The 13,984-nt window shown below is 52.8% G+C and overlaps 1 protein-coding gene across 5 annotated transcripts in view; it reads left to right on the forward strand.

The window, feature by feature from the left end:
• The window catches only part of ITIH4 (inter-alpha-trypsin inhibitor heavy chain family member 4), a 26,140-nt gene extending 14,201 nt beyond the window's left edge, over positions 1-11,939 (forward strand). For 2 of the 5 annotated variants that reach the window (XM_023522292.1, XM_023522289.1), the window contains exons 5-22: positions 25-187; positions 326-436; positions 949-1,077; positions 1,749-1,865; positions 2,132-2,300; positions 2,388-2,513; positions 2,704-2,885; positions 2,982-3,167; positions 5,288-5,424; positions 5,686-5,840; positions 6,138-6,164; positions 6,415-6,468; positions 6,929-7,036; positions 7,557-7,625; positions 7,832-7,996; positions 9,046-9,220; positions 10,834-11,221; positions 11,714-11,939. In XM_023522292.1, coding sequence (XP_023378060.1) covers positions 25-187; positions 326-436; positions 949-1,077; positions 1,749-1,865; positions 2,132-2,300; positions 2,388-2,513; positions 2,704-2,885; positions 2,982-3,167; positions 5,288-5,424; positions 5,686-5,840; positions 6,138-6,164; positions 6,415-6,468; positions 6,929-7,036; positions 7,557-7,625; positions 7,832-7,996; positions 9,046-9,220; positions 10,834-11,173 — 2,413 coding nt within the window. In that variant the 3' untranslated portion in view covers positions 11,174-11,221; positions 11,714-11,939. Of the gene's footprint in view, positions 1-24; positions 188-325; positions 437-948; positions 1,078-1,748; positions 1,866-2,131; positions 2,301-2,387; positions 2,514-2,703; positions 2,886-2,981; positions 3,168-5,287; positions 5,425-5,685; positions 5,841-6,137; positions 6,165-6,414; positions 6,469-6,928; positions 7,037-7,556; positions 7,626-7,831; positions 7,997-9,045; positions 9,221-10,833; positions 11,451-11,713 lie in introns of all 5 variants that reach the window. The other 3 variants (XM_023522290.1, XR_002776845.1, XM_023522291.1) reach the window with 3 other exon arrangements.
• Positions 11,940-13,984: the final 2,045 nt, after the last annotated feature.

Here is a 13,984-nt window from a genome sequence, read left to right on the forward strand (position 1 = left end):
AGACCTGATGCCCTCCTCCCCCAGGGCCACTGGGAGAAAGATGGAGCAATTCCAGGTATCGGTCAGTGTGGCTCCTGCTGCCAAAGTCACCTTCGAGCTGGTGTATGAAGAGTTGCTCAAGCGGCGTCTGGGAGTGTATGAGCTGCTGCTGAAAGTCCAGCCCCAACAGGTGGTCAAGCACCTACAGGTATTGGTGCTGCCTCCTCCCAGGAGAGCTCCTAGATGACCCTTGTGCTACAGAGGGTGGCCTCTCCTTCCCCGTCTGCTACCTGTGAGGTCTAGCCCTGGCTCCTAGCTAACCCAATGACCCAATTCTTGCCTCCAGATGGACATTCACATCTTCGAGCCTCAGGGCATCAGCTTTTTGGAGACAGAGAGCACCTTCATGACCAGTGAACTGGAAAATGCCCTCACCACCTCACAGACCCAGACCAAGGTGGGCCTGCCACGGTCAGTGGGCGAAGGTACCAAGGGGCCTGTCCTCAAGCCAGCCCTATGAGCCTGGATTTCCAGAGAATGGGACAGTTGAGCAGAATCTCTAAGCTGGACAGGCTTCTGAAGTCTCTGCATCCATGTTATCCTTTGCCAGACGGGGTGGGCAAGGCCTAGAGGAGGACAGCGTGTGCTGGTTTGAACTCTAAAATCAGGGGAGAAGGACTTGGACGTGACGCTGATGTGAGGGTCCCAGGACCTGGGGGAGAGGAGGAGATAGCTGGATTGTACACATCCTGAGCTTAGCCTCTGCTTGCACAACTCCAGGAGCAGGGGCTCCATGCTCACGCCCCCTCCCCTTTATGGAGGCAGTCTGTCTGACAGCTCAGCCTGAAAGAAAGTTTCCTGCGATTTGACCCAAGGCTGCATCCTAGAATTCTCACTTCAGGCCGAGTGAGAGGTGGTGTTTGCATGGCCTTTCTGCTCCTCTCAACTTCAGTCTGGTCCTTTCTCCAGGCTCACATCCTATTCAAGCCAACGCTCTCCCAGCAGCAGAAGTCTCTAGAGCAACAGGATACAGTTATAAATGGCAACTTCATCGTCCGCTACGATGTGAACCGGACCCTTTCCGGGGGCTCCATTCAGGTGTGTGGGCTCCAGGCGAGAACAGGACAACCAGGAAACCTATCCACGCTTAAGAGCCTAAGACTAGATGTTCTAGAAGAAAAGGCAAAATGATTGCTCCTACTTATCAGTGTGCACCAGGGGCAGCTAGACAGAAAACAAGTGGTTTAGTTATGTGGTCCCTGAAAGAATTCCCTTTCTGAGACAAAAACAAAAACACTTCATCTCTGCTAAAGAACTGCCCTGCATCATTTCCCTTATTGCCTTGGTTGCCAGGAGGCTCACAGCTCAGTTTTATGTTCAATTGCAATAGCTTCTTTTGCAGAAGTTTCTGTGCTTCCCCTTTACTTTTGATGGACGTTGTTTTTTGGAGTCTTCATTCTTTTGTTGGATCTCAGGTTTATTATGTCTGAACTTTGGTATAAGCTACCTCAAGTCCTCAAACAAATAGGAGGTAAAGTGCACGTAGAGTTCCTGTGGGCCATGTGTGAGCAGGGAAGGCTTCAGCGAGAAGGGGCCAGACTGAGCCCTAAAAGATGGCAAGGATTGGGGGAGAATAGCAGTGGGACAGAGATAGAGGGGCTGGAATGAAAAGAGCATGGAGACCCGAAGATTGGGAGTGAGGAGGCTGGGTGGGGGCAGGGCAGGGTTGCAACTCTCGTCACCTGGGGTTCATCTTACTCTGGTCACAGATTGAGAATGGCTACTTTGTGCACTACTTTGCCCCCGAGGGCCTGCCCACGATACCCAAGAATGTGATATTTGTCATTGACAAGAGTGGCTCCATGAGGGGCAAGAAAATCCAGCAGGTGGGTCCCGTGGGCCAGGGCAGAGCCCTGAAAACTCCCACATGCCTCACACCATCAGCTCTGGTCCAGCAGGCAGACCCTCCCTCCTACATCTTCCTGGGTAGGGGGCTCCCAGGATTCAAGGTTGGTCAGAGTGTGGGCCAAATCCTTCCCCTAGAGCATTCACCATGTCCCAACTCCAGATGCAGGCCCAGGAGTACAGACCAAGGGCACATGAGCGAGACCCCCCCTAAGAAACCCACCTTGTCTCCACTTCCCCTGCCCAGACCCGGGAAGCCCTAATCAAGATCCTGGATGATCTCAGCCCCAAAGACCAGTTCAACCTTGTCCCCTTCAGTGAGGAAGCAACCCAGTGGAAGCCATCACTGGTGCCAGCTTCAGCCGAGAATGTGAAGGAGGCCAGGACCTACGCTGCTGGCATCCAGGCCCAGGGAGGTGAGTGCCTCTGCAGCCCTGCAGGGTGGAGGCTTCCAAGGCACTGAACCCCGCCTGGGAGCCATCCTGAGAATGTGTGCTCCTCAGGGACCAACATCAACAGTGCGATGCTGATGGCCGTGCAGCTGCTGGAAAGAGCCACCCGGGAGGAGCTCCTGCCCTCAGGGAGTGTCTCCCTTATCATCCTCCTCACCGATGGCGACCCTACTGTGGGTGAGGGCACTGCCAGCAATTCCAGGGCACACTGCCCAGAGGAAGCAGCTGGGCCTCCATAATGGCTTGCTATGGGACCTGAGGCTGGGGGGCGGAGGGATTCCTGAGGCCCCTCTGGCTCTGAGATTCTAGAAATATCCCTTGAGCAAATCACTGTTTTCTCACCCCCTTCCCAAACCGCTGGGTCCAGGGGAGACCAGCCCTGAGAAGATCCAGAGGAACGTGCAGGATGCCATAGGCGGCCAGTACAGCCTCTTCTGCCTGGGCTTTGGCTTCGACGTTAGCTATGCCTTTCTTGAGAGGCTGGCACTGGACAACGGCGGCCTGGCTCGGCGCATCTATGAGGACTCAGACTCCGCCCTGCAGCTCGAGGTGCCAGCCTGACCCCAGTGGGCTGCGTGAGTGAGGGATGGCTCAGAGGGACAGGCAGATCCCAGCCCAGACCTCATGACACCCCCTATCCTGCAGGACTTCTACCAAGAGGTGGCCAACCCACTGCTGACAGCAGTGGCCTTCGAGTACCCAAGCAACGCCGTGGAGGATGTCACACAGGACAACTTCCGGCTGCTCTTCAAGGGCTCTGAGATGGTGGTGGCCGGGAAGCTCCGGGACCAGAGCCCTGATGTGCTCTCAGCCAAAATCAGTGGGCAGCTGGTGAGTGTGGCCAGCCGTCCTGGAGAGGAAGGGAAGCTGAAGCAGGCATTTGGAGGAGCTGGGTTCAAACCTGAGCCCTGCCAGACTCCAGCCAACTGACCATGAGCAAATGACAAACTGCTCCCTGCCAATTGTGGTTGATATCGGTCCCTACTACAAGGCTCGTAGTGGAGATTCAACAAGATAATGTGATTCCCCTGAGAGCAACTATGCTATGCCTGCAAATGTAGACACTCAGTGGTCAGTCTGTGCTTCTACTGCTCCTGCTATGCCTGAGGGCTCCAGGTGCTTGGCATCCCCTCCAGTCCTCACTCCAGCCTTCTGAGGTTGCACTCAGACAGGGAGGGCTGCTCCCACTGCACAGATGAGCAGACTGGGGTCCAGGCAGGGCAGGCAGCTTGCCCTGGGCCCCACTGCAGCTGGGTCAAGAGCTTGGCTCCACGTGGTGCCCTCCCTGCCTCTATGCCACAAGGGGGCCCTCTCATTCCACAAAGAGAAACCGAGCACCTGTTCCTATGCCAGATCCTTCTCTAGGCCCTGGGGATGCTTCCCTGATGAGAGAGACAGCATGAGAGAGACACAAACAACGAGCTGTAGGCTGGGGTGTCCCCGATGAGATAAACCCGGAAACTCAGGGGAGCAGTAGTAGGAGGCCCAACCTGGCCTGAAGATGAGGAAAGGCTTCCTGGAGGAGGCTCAGCTGAGACTGCAGGATGAATAGAAGGTGGCAGAGGCCAGATGGTGGAGTGATGGAGGAATGTTTCAGGCTTTTGTGGCAAGCAGGATGTGAGGGGAGAATAGCAGATGGGCAAGGCAGGCAGGCATGGGGAGCCCAGGACAATGTCTCTGAAGAAGTAACCAAGTGTCATGATGGGCAGTGCATGCCAGGTGGCCAGCCTGCCTGGCTTCTGCCAGCTCCCAGGAGTGAGGCCTGGGGAAGCCACCTAATCTTCCTGTGCCTCAGTTTTCTCCTGTGTTAAAATGAGAATCGGTTACCTTACCCACCTTGTAAGGCTGCCGAGGGGATTAACACTCCATACATGCTAGCTGCTGGTGTTATCCCGGAGGCCAAGAGTTCCCAAAGTGCAGAACCCAAGATGACTCGGGGTAGTCCACAAACAAACATGTCTTTTAGTAGTTACGTATTTATTTTAATGTGTCTTCTGAAAAATACAACTCAAACCCTAGACCCAAGATTTCACAGGTATTTTTGCTTGGGACAAGGCCAAGTAAAGAGTGTTAGTCTTTTTAAAGTTCGTTTAAAGAAAATCATCAAACAAATAGCTGTACGCGTGGATAGGGCAAGATTTGTGCAGATGGCCTACATGTGACAAAGCTTTGGGAGGCCCGGCACTGGGTGAGAGACAGCGGAGGATGGTGCCAGCAGGGGAGGCAGGATCCGATCCACAATGAAAAGGTCTTTGGCTGCTGTAGTCGTTATGACAAAGAGGGCTGGGGTTCCTCTGCCCCGGATCCCATTTCCCAGGCTGCTGGCCACGTCAGCCTGACACCAGAAGGCCCTGTCTAGAACTTGGGCACATGCCTGGCTGTCACCACTGCAAAGCGCCCAGGCCCAGCAGAGGGTACCAGCTTGAACAGGGCCCCCAAACCCTATGAGGGCCATGACACCTGAATTCTCTTCTCAACTTTGCTGCCAACTGCTAGAGAAGGCGCTTCCCTCTCTGTCCCGAGTCTCTTTCTTTGAGGTGAGGGTGAGCTGTGTCTGGGGACCCTTTCTGCTCCACACTACTCTTGTGCATCCTTCTTGCTGTTGTTTCTGTGGCCTGGGCTTCAGAGTCCATCCTCATTTCCCTTTCTTCCCAAAGGCTTCACCTGATCTGAGCTCCTGGCTCTGTGCCTCCTGTGTTGCACCTGGGATAGATTCTACCTTTTCTCTCCACCTCCTTCTTATCCTTACGGGATCTGTGACTGAGCCCCTTGCACCCCTAAACTCCCTCCCTATCCCCTACTCTACTCCAAGGAAATGCAGTCCTCACTGCCGGTGCATGGGACCTGCCCCAGCTCCAACCAGGTTCTCTGTGGAAGTTCTCAGAAGCGCCAGGCTGGGTACGGGCATCAGGCCCTCACTGCCCCTGCCCTGCCTGGGCCCCTCTTTCCAGCTCATGCAGAACATCACCTTCCAAACGGAGTCCGGGATGGCAGAGCAGGAGGAGTTCCCGAGCCCCAAGTACATCTTCTACAACTTCATGGAGAGACTCTGGGCATTCTTGACCATCCAGCAACTGCTGGAGCAAATGTGGGTGGCCGGTACCCTCAAGGGCCTGCTGGGGCAGCCACACACAGCCTCAAGGCCTCCCCAAGCTCTTCACTGGGTGTGGGGGGCGGGGGCAGGTGCAGCTGGCATGGGGCATCTCTTGGGCATGGAGACAGTGGGTCGTGATATCGTGTCTGAGCTCTGGACTCTCCCAGCGGGAACCCCACCTCACAAGGGTCTGGAGGGGAGAGAAAATCTAGACGTTCAGGGACCAGCTAAGCCTCTGATGCTCTCAACCTGCAGAGTTTCTGCATCAGATACTGAGAAGCAGGCCCTCAAGACCCGAGCTCTGGGCTTATCGCTCAACTACAGCTTTGTTACCCCCCTCACATCCATGGTAGTCACCAAACCCGAGGGCCAAGAACAGTCTCAAGTTGCTGAGAAGCCCGTGGAAAATAGTGAGTATGAGAGTGGGCTCCCAGCCTCCTTGGCAGCAGAGTTTTGATCCAGCGTTCTCCCCAGCCCCTCCCCCACATCCCAACCAAGACCCTAACCCTGCCACACACAGACTCACAGGATCCCCATGAGACTCATCCCATTTCATTGATGAGGAAACTGAGGCCAGGTTTCCCAACCCCCACCCCTCCCCGAGTTTGCTACATCTTTGCAGTGCTGGGGTGGGAAAGCAAGGTCGAATTTATCAAAACCACTTCAACAGTGTGTCTCTGTCTCTCTTCTCTTTTTGTTTTATCCAGAAAACAGACACAGGAACGTTCCCTTAGGTAAGGGCCAATACCCTCAAAGACTGGCTCGGGTGACAGTTGGCTGACACAGGGCCTAGGACACCAGCCCCACAAGGTCGCTGGCCAGGGCCTCTCCAGCCTAGTCCTGCTGCCAAGAGGGGGCATCATCTGCCCAAGCATGCTGATGCATTTCATCAACTACCTCTTCATTTAGATATTGGCAATCCTGGGCCCTAGGGGCACAATCCCCATCTAGCGGGATGCATATACCGGTCTCTCTGATTTCCAGGTCACGGCGTCTTCAGATATCATTCCATGGGAAACAGAAGGTCTGGGATGACAGGTAGCAAAGGAGGAGAAGGAGGGGGGAGGGAGATTGACAGAACCTTGACCCTGGCCACAGACTGGGCTCTGCCCTGGCTTTGGGGGGAGTGACTTGCTTTGCTCACGTGGCTGGTGGTACGGCTGGGACTCAAGTTCAGGTGTGTCTGATTAGGAGGCAACCATGCAGACCTTTTGCTCACTTACAGAAGAGGCTTCAGAGGACAAGTTAGTGTGAGGAGCGTTACCAGGGAAAGGGGCAGCTGATACCCCAGCAGGGAGGAGTTCGAGAGAGGTTTATTGTTCCAGCTTTGCATTTCTCCTGGCCATGGGGAGAGAGGCTCTGAGAGTGGCAGGTGTGGGAAAGGGAGCCATCTTCCCTCTTCACATCCCTCTCCTGGAGTGAGTCCCGGAGCCCCGGCCGTGGGGACCCATGACACTGCTTTAAGAGAATGCAGGTGTCAACTTTTCCAAAACTGTAGCTGCCGAGAACTTCTCATCGAGATTGGGACCACCCGGACCTCTTCACCATCGTCATTCCTCTTATCCGTTCTCGAACCCGAATCCAAGACTAACAGACATGCTGTTAGGTAAGCCACTTCCTGACCTTGGAGGGCTTTGTTTCCCCAAGGTGATAATTAAACCTGCCTGTAGAGTTGGATGAGTAAGCACCAGGCTCAGGGCTAGGCACAACAAGACCAGGGAGAGTTGCTGTGGGGCATGACATTAGTAGTGTGTCCTTTATTTTCACTGAATCAGATTCATTATGCTCTGGAGACTCGCTCAGGATAGAGCCTTCTAGAAAGGGAAGACTTCCTCCATTCCCAAAGCCATCATTGATCCCTTGAATTGTTTCTGATCTCTAAATCTGGACTCAGACACAGGCACAGAGCCAGGCTGGACCTTGTTTCCTCAGTGTTTTGCCTAATAGCATGCTCTTCTGTTTGAAAATCTTTTTGTAAAAGATTTCCTAAGTTGGGTGTACGTGTGGCGGGGGGTACAGTGCTGGACCTTGGTGGATGGCTGGCGGCATGATGGCTGGAGGGCATGCTGCTTGCTCTGAATCCTGACTGCCTTCTCCCTTTCTGTTTCTGACTGTTCTTGCACTAGTGCCTGGATTACTGTCAGACCCCTCAGGTTTTGATGGAGTGCTTCATGGCATGGATTTAATGATCACAGGTAGCCCCCAGACCAGAGCCCTATAGCAGAGAGACCCTGGGATGAGAGAGCTCCAGGGATCTCTACGAACATGTAGTGTGGTTTTCTCAATGTTGAAGTGGAGAATGAGCCCCGACCACACCTCTCCACTACTCTATACTTCAGCGCCCCCTGCCCCCAACTCCACAGGAAGGGGATACCTAGACCCGGACTTTTTCTCCTTTCAGAAACAATCAGCACATCCCCACCCTCAGGTAAGCTGCCAGCCCCCTCAGCCCTCACCCAGGCTCCTTCTGTCATCCTGCCACTGCCTGGGCAAAGCGTGGACCGGCTCTGTGTGGACATCAAGCATTCTCAGGGGCCAATGAACCTGCTCTCAGACCCTGACCAAGGTGAGAGGTACACACCTAGTCATTCACCCAGAGAGACCCAGACACCATGCACCCCCAGCTCACCACCCTGGAGCCAACAGTGGGACACCTGCCCAGGGAGGCACATGGGCAGCCTTGTCCTGTCTTCGGTCATGGCATAGTCACGCCCTGAGTACCAACACTTGCACACATACATCCACCCCACAGACCTTGCATTGGGCACACATATGCAGGTCTGCCTGGTCTGGCACTCCAGGGTGACCAGATGTGGGCTTGCCTCCAGGCGTTGCCATACTTCAAGGGTGGAAGAATATACCTGGGTGTAGATAAGCACAGTGGCCTGTAGTTAATGCCCAGAGCAATGTGGAGACAAGTCCAGAGGCGGAGGCATGGGCTGTCTGAGGGTCAGGGGAGGCTGCACAGGGTCACGTAGGAGTGACTGGGCCTTGGCAGACAAATGGGGGTCCACTACAGAGGAAGGGGTAGTTAGAAGCCCAGAGCCCCGAAAGATACTAGTGGGACTATAGAGAGTATGGAGGAAGTGAATAGTAGGAGGAGGGAGGTACGCTGGGCAGCCCTGCCCCCAAGCCCTAGAAGGGTCTTACTAGTTGAATTGAGGTGTCGGGTCAGACATGGGAACACACAGCACTCAGGGACGCTCACCCAAACACAGTCTCCCACTTTGGCATGCCAGGCCCAGAGTCTCTTTGCTCCCTGTGGGTGGGGACCACTGATTTTCTATCTTGCTTTTGGTCATGGCGCTTAGCTCAGGGCCAGGCACACCATGAAGGCTTTATAAAAGTTAATTAACTTCAGACAAGATCTCCCTTCTCAGAGGGCTCATCTAAATAGTAGCCATCACTGAGAATTTGGGGGCCCTCCCAAAGCCATGTGAAACCAAAGGATAAGGGAAAAGACTGTGGAAACCATGCTCCAGTGTGAGGGAATCCTGGGGTCCTGGGGAGTTGGCGAAGGACTGTTCTCCAGGACATAATCAGGGAGGACCTTCATGTCAGGCCAGTGCCGAGCTGGGGCCATAGCTCTGACCCCTCTGCTCCCCGCTCTCTCAGGGATTGAGGTGACTGGCCACTATGAGATAGAGAAGGCTCAGTTCTCATGGATTAAGGTGACCTTCAGGAACCCCCAACTGCAAGTCCACGCAACCCCTGAGCACGTGGTAGTGACTCAGAATCGAAGAAGCTCTGCATACAAGTGGAAGAATACACTGTTCTCAGTGATGCCTGGGTAAGCCTCAGGCTAGGTGCCAGCAGTGACCTCTCAGGCTGTGTTAGCTGGTGACAGCACTAACGGGTGGCCTGAGGCCATGGGCCTGAGGATGGAGTGTCTGGGCTGGGCATGAGTCCTCTGCAGTGGGCTGCGCCCACAGGACGGGCAGAGATGCAGAGAGCCCTGCACCATACTCCTCCTCTGGAGGGCACCAAGGGGTTGTCCTGGGGACCTGGCTGCCCTCATACCTAACCCAGGACACTCCCTGTGCAGGGGACAGTGTGGTTTGGAGCTAGTGCTGCTGCTTATCCTGTATGACCCTGGATAGGGCACTTAGCCCCTCTGAGCCTGTTTTCTCACTCATAACTCATCACCCCAGTCCTGAGTTAGAAGCTAGGGGGAGAATGTGGCCGAGAAGCACTTTGCTCATTAAAAGGAGTGGTGCCTGCTGAGTATACTGGAGGGCAGCTCTGTATGTGGTGAGGTAATGATGACAATAATGAGAAGTTGGAGGGCACCGTTCATGGAGGTCACGAGTGTTATCCTCAGCATAGTCTTAAAGCTCCAATGAGAAGAGACAGGTCCATCTGGCATCAAGCACTGGGCAGCTGGTAGGTAGTGAAGGAGGATGTCGACCTCTTTTGGGTGGGGCTGCCCCATGATAGAGTCTTCCAGACGTAGCTCTCTGGCTCTGGAAGTCACGAGGGGCTTGGGAGAGAGGCTGAGGACCTTGGCCCTCTTTGAGCATTGGCCTCAGAGCCCCAGCTTGTGCCAAGTACAAAGAGCCTTATCTGTTTCCTCTCAGTGAGCCCCTCAGCAGACACTGGTTCCACCTGACAAATGAATAAGCACCTAGCAATAATCACCTGAAAACCTCCTAATTTCATAAAAGATCTTAGTTTCCTATGATCTGATAAATACACAAAAATTGATAGCATTTTTATGCCTTGGACATACACCAGAAGATGGAATAAAGAATTCCTATTAATCACAGTGACAGTGCACGCACTCACATGAGCTACAGAAGATACACATGAAGAAAAACAGGCCACGCCTCTTATGTCATGTCAACAAGAGAGTGTAAGTTTAGTGTAAGTCCATTTAAAATAACCTCAGGTAACAACAGCAGGGTCATATTCAACATGCTTGAAGGATCCTAATATTTCTAAGAAAATAAATAAGATAAGAACTTCAAAGATTACATTAAGTAAAAAAGAAGGGAATAGAATGAGAAGAGACTTGCCCTTCTGGAAATTAAAACACACGATTAAACACTAGTCATCCAAAGAAAGTGGCACTAGCCATAAAAACAAAAGAGACAGAGTAAATGTATCAGATACTCCCTGAATCATATAAAACAAATTCATGAGAAGCCAAATCTAAGAGACAAAGGAACCATTATTTTGTCTTATAAATACTGAGATCACCAGATATCATTAAATTAACTTTGTTCCCAGTTTACTAATGCGGAAACTGAAACCCAGAATATTTAATGGACTTCCTACCCACGGCCACAACGGGAATTCTGAGGATAAGGGGGCAGTCCCCACCCACTCCCCTCCCAACTGCCAAGGTCCTCTGTGGGTGTCTCCATGTCTACCTTCCTCTCAGGATGCTGGATTTCCCCACAGCCTCAAGATGACCGAGGACAAGGCAGGGCTCCTGCTGCTCAGCAGCCCAGATAAAGTGACCATTGGCTTGCTCTTCTGGGACGGCCCTGGGCAGGGGCTCCGGCTCCTTCTGCGGGATACTGACCGCTTCTCCAGACACATCAGCGGGACCCTTGGTATGCTGCCCATGGCCCTACGCTCAGGGCATCCTCAGAAATCGCCTCTGCCTTCAAACAAGCAATGCCCCGAATTTCTGTGTGTCTCCCAGCCTCCCTGTCTTTATCCTTTGCTGATCCACCCTTTGTTTCTCAGGCCAGTTTTACCAGGATGTGCTCTGGGGGCCCCCAACAGAGGCAGATGACAGCAAACGAACACTGAGTGTTCAGGGGCATGACCACTCTGCTACCAGGTGATTCAGCACAAATAAACCACTGAGCTTGGCCAGGGGTGGGGGCTGGGAGGCTGAGAGGCTGAGAGCTGGTGTCTAGGGTCCCCCACTTCCCTGTCCTTGCACAGGAACTAGAGATAGCCAGGTAAAAGTTTGATGCCTTAGACATGTCTGACCCAGCTCTCAGTGACCCCACAAAGGACAGTCAACTCAGATACATAGAAAACACACCAGCCCCGTGATCACTAGGGTAAGTTGGGAGCAGTAGGAAACTCCCTCTGAACTCTTGTAGCCCCTGACCCTGGAGACCACACACATCTGAGTCCCCATAGGCAACCGGGCCTTGTTGGCCTATGCCACAGGGAATTCTACGGGTCCCTGAAACTCCGCCTTCCATGTTCCTGTCTACAGCTCTTTCCCTCTCTTCCCACCACACCTGAGGTTTGCTAACCCTCTCCATCTGTCTCTCTGTACGTCTGTCTGTCCACCCATCTGTCCGTCCATCCATCCCAGAGAGCTCAAGCTGGATTATCAAGAGGGGGCCCCGGGAACAGAGATTTCCTGCTGGTCTGTGGAGCTATAGTTCTGATGGGAGGAGTTATGCCTTCTTCAGTCCTCATGCTGCCCCACTGCATGCAGATGGCTGTCATCCTGTGACCACAGGGCCACCTGTGAAGCCCGGGCTGTGATGGGAAGGGAAGTTCCAGCCATTATAAATAAAAAGGTGGTGTGAGCCCAAGGAGTGGGTGTCAGTGGTTCCATCAGGCCAAATCCCAGGGCCTCAGAACAGCGTCCTGGACACGTAGCATCGTGTAGCGTTAGAATCTTTCACTGTAAGCACCTCAACAGCCTGTGGCCAGTAGGCCCATGGAGAGCTTTCAGTCCAGTCCCTTCATTATTCAAGGAGGAAAATGAAGATTTAGAACAATTAAACCATCCATTTAAGTTATCACTCCAGCCCCCAGCTGAGGGCCTAGGGCAAGAGAACATTCTCTGGGAGCAAAGATTCAGTCTCCTTCCATGAAAACCAGTTTTGACTCAAAAAAAAAAAAAAAAAAAAGTGAAATGAGTAGCAGTTCTTTATAGGCCAACTTCCCCATTCTTAGCAAGCTTTGGGCCCCTTTGCGATGGGATTTGCATGACATAATTTGATTTTCACACCTGTTTTCAAGAACAGGCCTGTCTGCTCACTGTCCTGTAAAGAAGCTAGCACTGGAAGACAAAGGAGACAGATGAGGCTCCTGTCCCACGAAGGAAGCAAGTGTCTGTTCCCAAGAGCCTCCAGTTTCATGAGGGTGACCCAGGCCCCAACTCTAAATCCTGGGCTTTTGAGTGTCTCTTCTCTTATCCATGCCCCAGGGTTAGGCATCCCAAAGTTTCCACCCAATTCCTGCCAGACAAAACACTTAAAAAATATTTAAAATTATTTCACCTACTTCTTTTAAAAATGATACAAGTCTTTCCTTACAAATAAAAAGCATAAAGAGAATAAAAGCAAAAACCATGAGAATAAGAGAAAAAGAGCCAAGCATGGGGAGAGTTAAATCAGTGACACTAGAGTAAGGTGAGCTGCAGCACAGCACCACAAAGTTTGGCTCTGAGCTTCCTAGCAGCCAGGGTAAAGAAGAAAATTAGCTCATTTTCTTGCTAAGAGGAAGCAAATAAGATCATCAGTGAAAACAAATTTTTCCCCAGCTCTTGAGCTGTACAGGGTATTTACTGAGTGAGCCTTTCTAGGAGGGTGAGAGGAGAGGCCAGGGGAAGGGGGCTCTAGCAGCAGGTTTGCCACATAGGAACACTCTTTACTGTGCTGCTGTCTCTCTATCAAGCCTGGTTGACAGGCAGAGATCTCAGGCCGAGTTGCTGTGAGACAAGGGGGCAGCCTTAGGGGCTCTGTCAGACTTGCTATGTGGGGCTAGCTCTGAATACTGAGATGAGAGGGGTGCTCACCCCTCTGGTACAGCACCACCTGGGCTGGGCTGTGGGATTTGTACAACAGCAGAGGGGTCATGGGTGATTTTCTGGCCCAACCAGCAGGGCAGGTATCTTCTGTGAGCAATTGGAAGTAAGTCCATGTTCTTCACTCTTTTGTTCACTGAATGCTTTCCACCACATACTTGGGCCAGGCCTGGGCTGACTGCTATGGGTACATTGGGCACTGTGAGAGATACAGTGGCTATTGTGACAGCTGCTACCCAGAGAACAACCAAGTACCACACGGAGCCCAGAGGGAGTCATCTTGCCCAATCTGGGGAATATCAGGGAAGGTTCCTTGGAAGCCTCATGGTTGGGGTTGAGTTTTGAAGAATAAACAGAAGTCAGCCCAGTGAAAAAGGATGACAAGGACACCAGGCCTGGAGCCAGGACATTAAGCATTGAGTTCAGGGCAGGTGAAAGAAAGCAGTTCCATGAGGTGAGGTGGAAGGGGATGCTGGAGAGATGGAGAAGCAGGGCCGGACCAGTATTTCTATGTATACCTCGTCATGGATCATGACTTCTATCGTGAAAGCCAGAGAGCCATCAGAGACTGTAGGAAGGGACAGGCACAGCCAGGATGACAGATTGGGAAGAGGACAGAGTCTGCCTAGAGTTTGCGTGGTGGGCCTCCCTAACTCTGTTGAAGGAGGGCAAGAGGCAGAATTTAAGCTGTGGACCCCCTCTGCCTTTCCCCAACCTGCTGGGCTAGGCTGCTAGCTGGAGTGGCAGAACAAAGGAACTTCAGGAGGACCGGAAACCGTAATGATGATGCGTCTTCACACCCTCCATCTGGTAGAATCTTTCTCT

The sequence above is a fragment of the Pteropus vampyrus genome, unplaced genomic scaffold (assembly GCF_000151845.1).
Source record: "Pteropus vampyrus isolate Shadow unplaced genomic scaffold, Pvam_2.0 Scaffold337, whole genome shotgun sequence".
Taxonomy (NCBI): domain Eukaryota; kingdom Metazoa; phylum Chordata; class Mammalia; order Chiroptera; family Pteropodidae; genus Pteropus; species Pteropus vampyrus.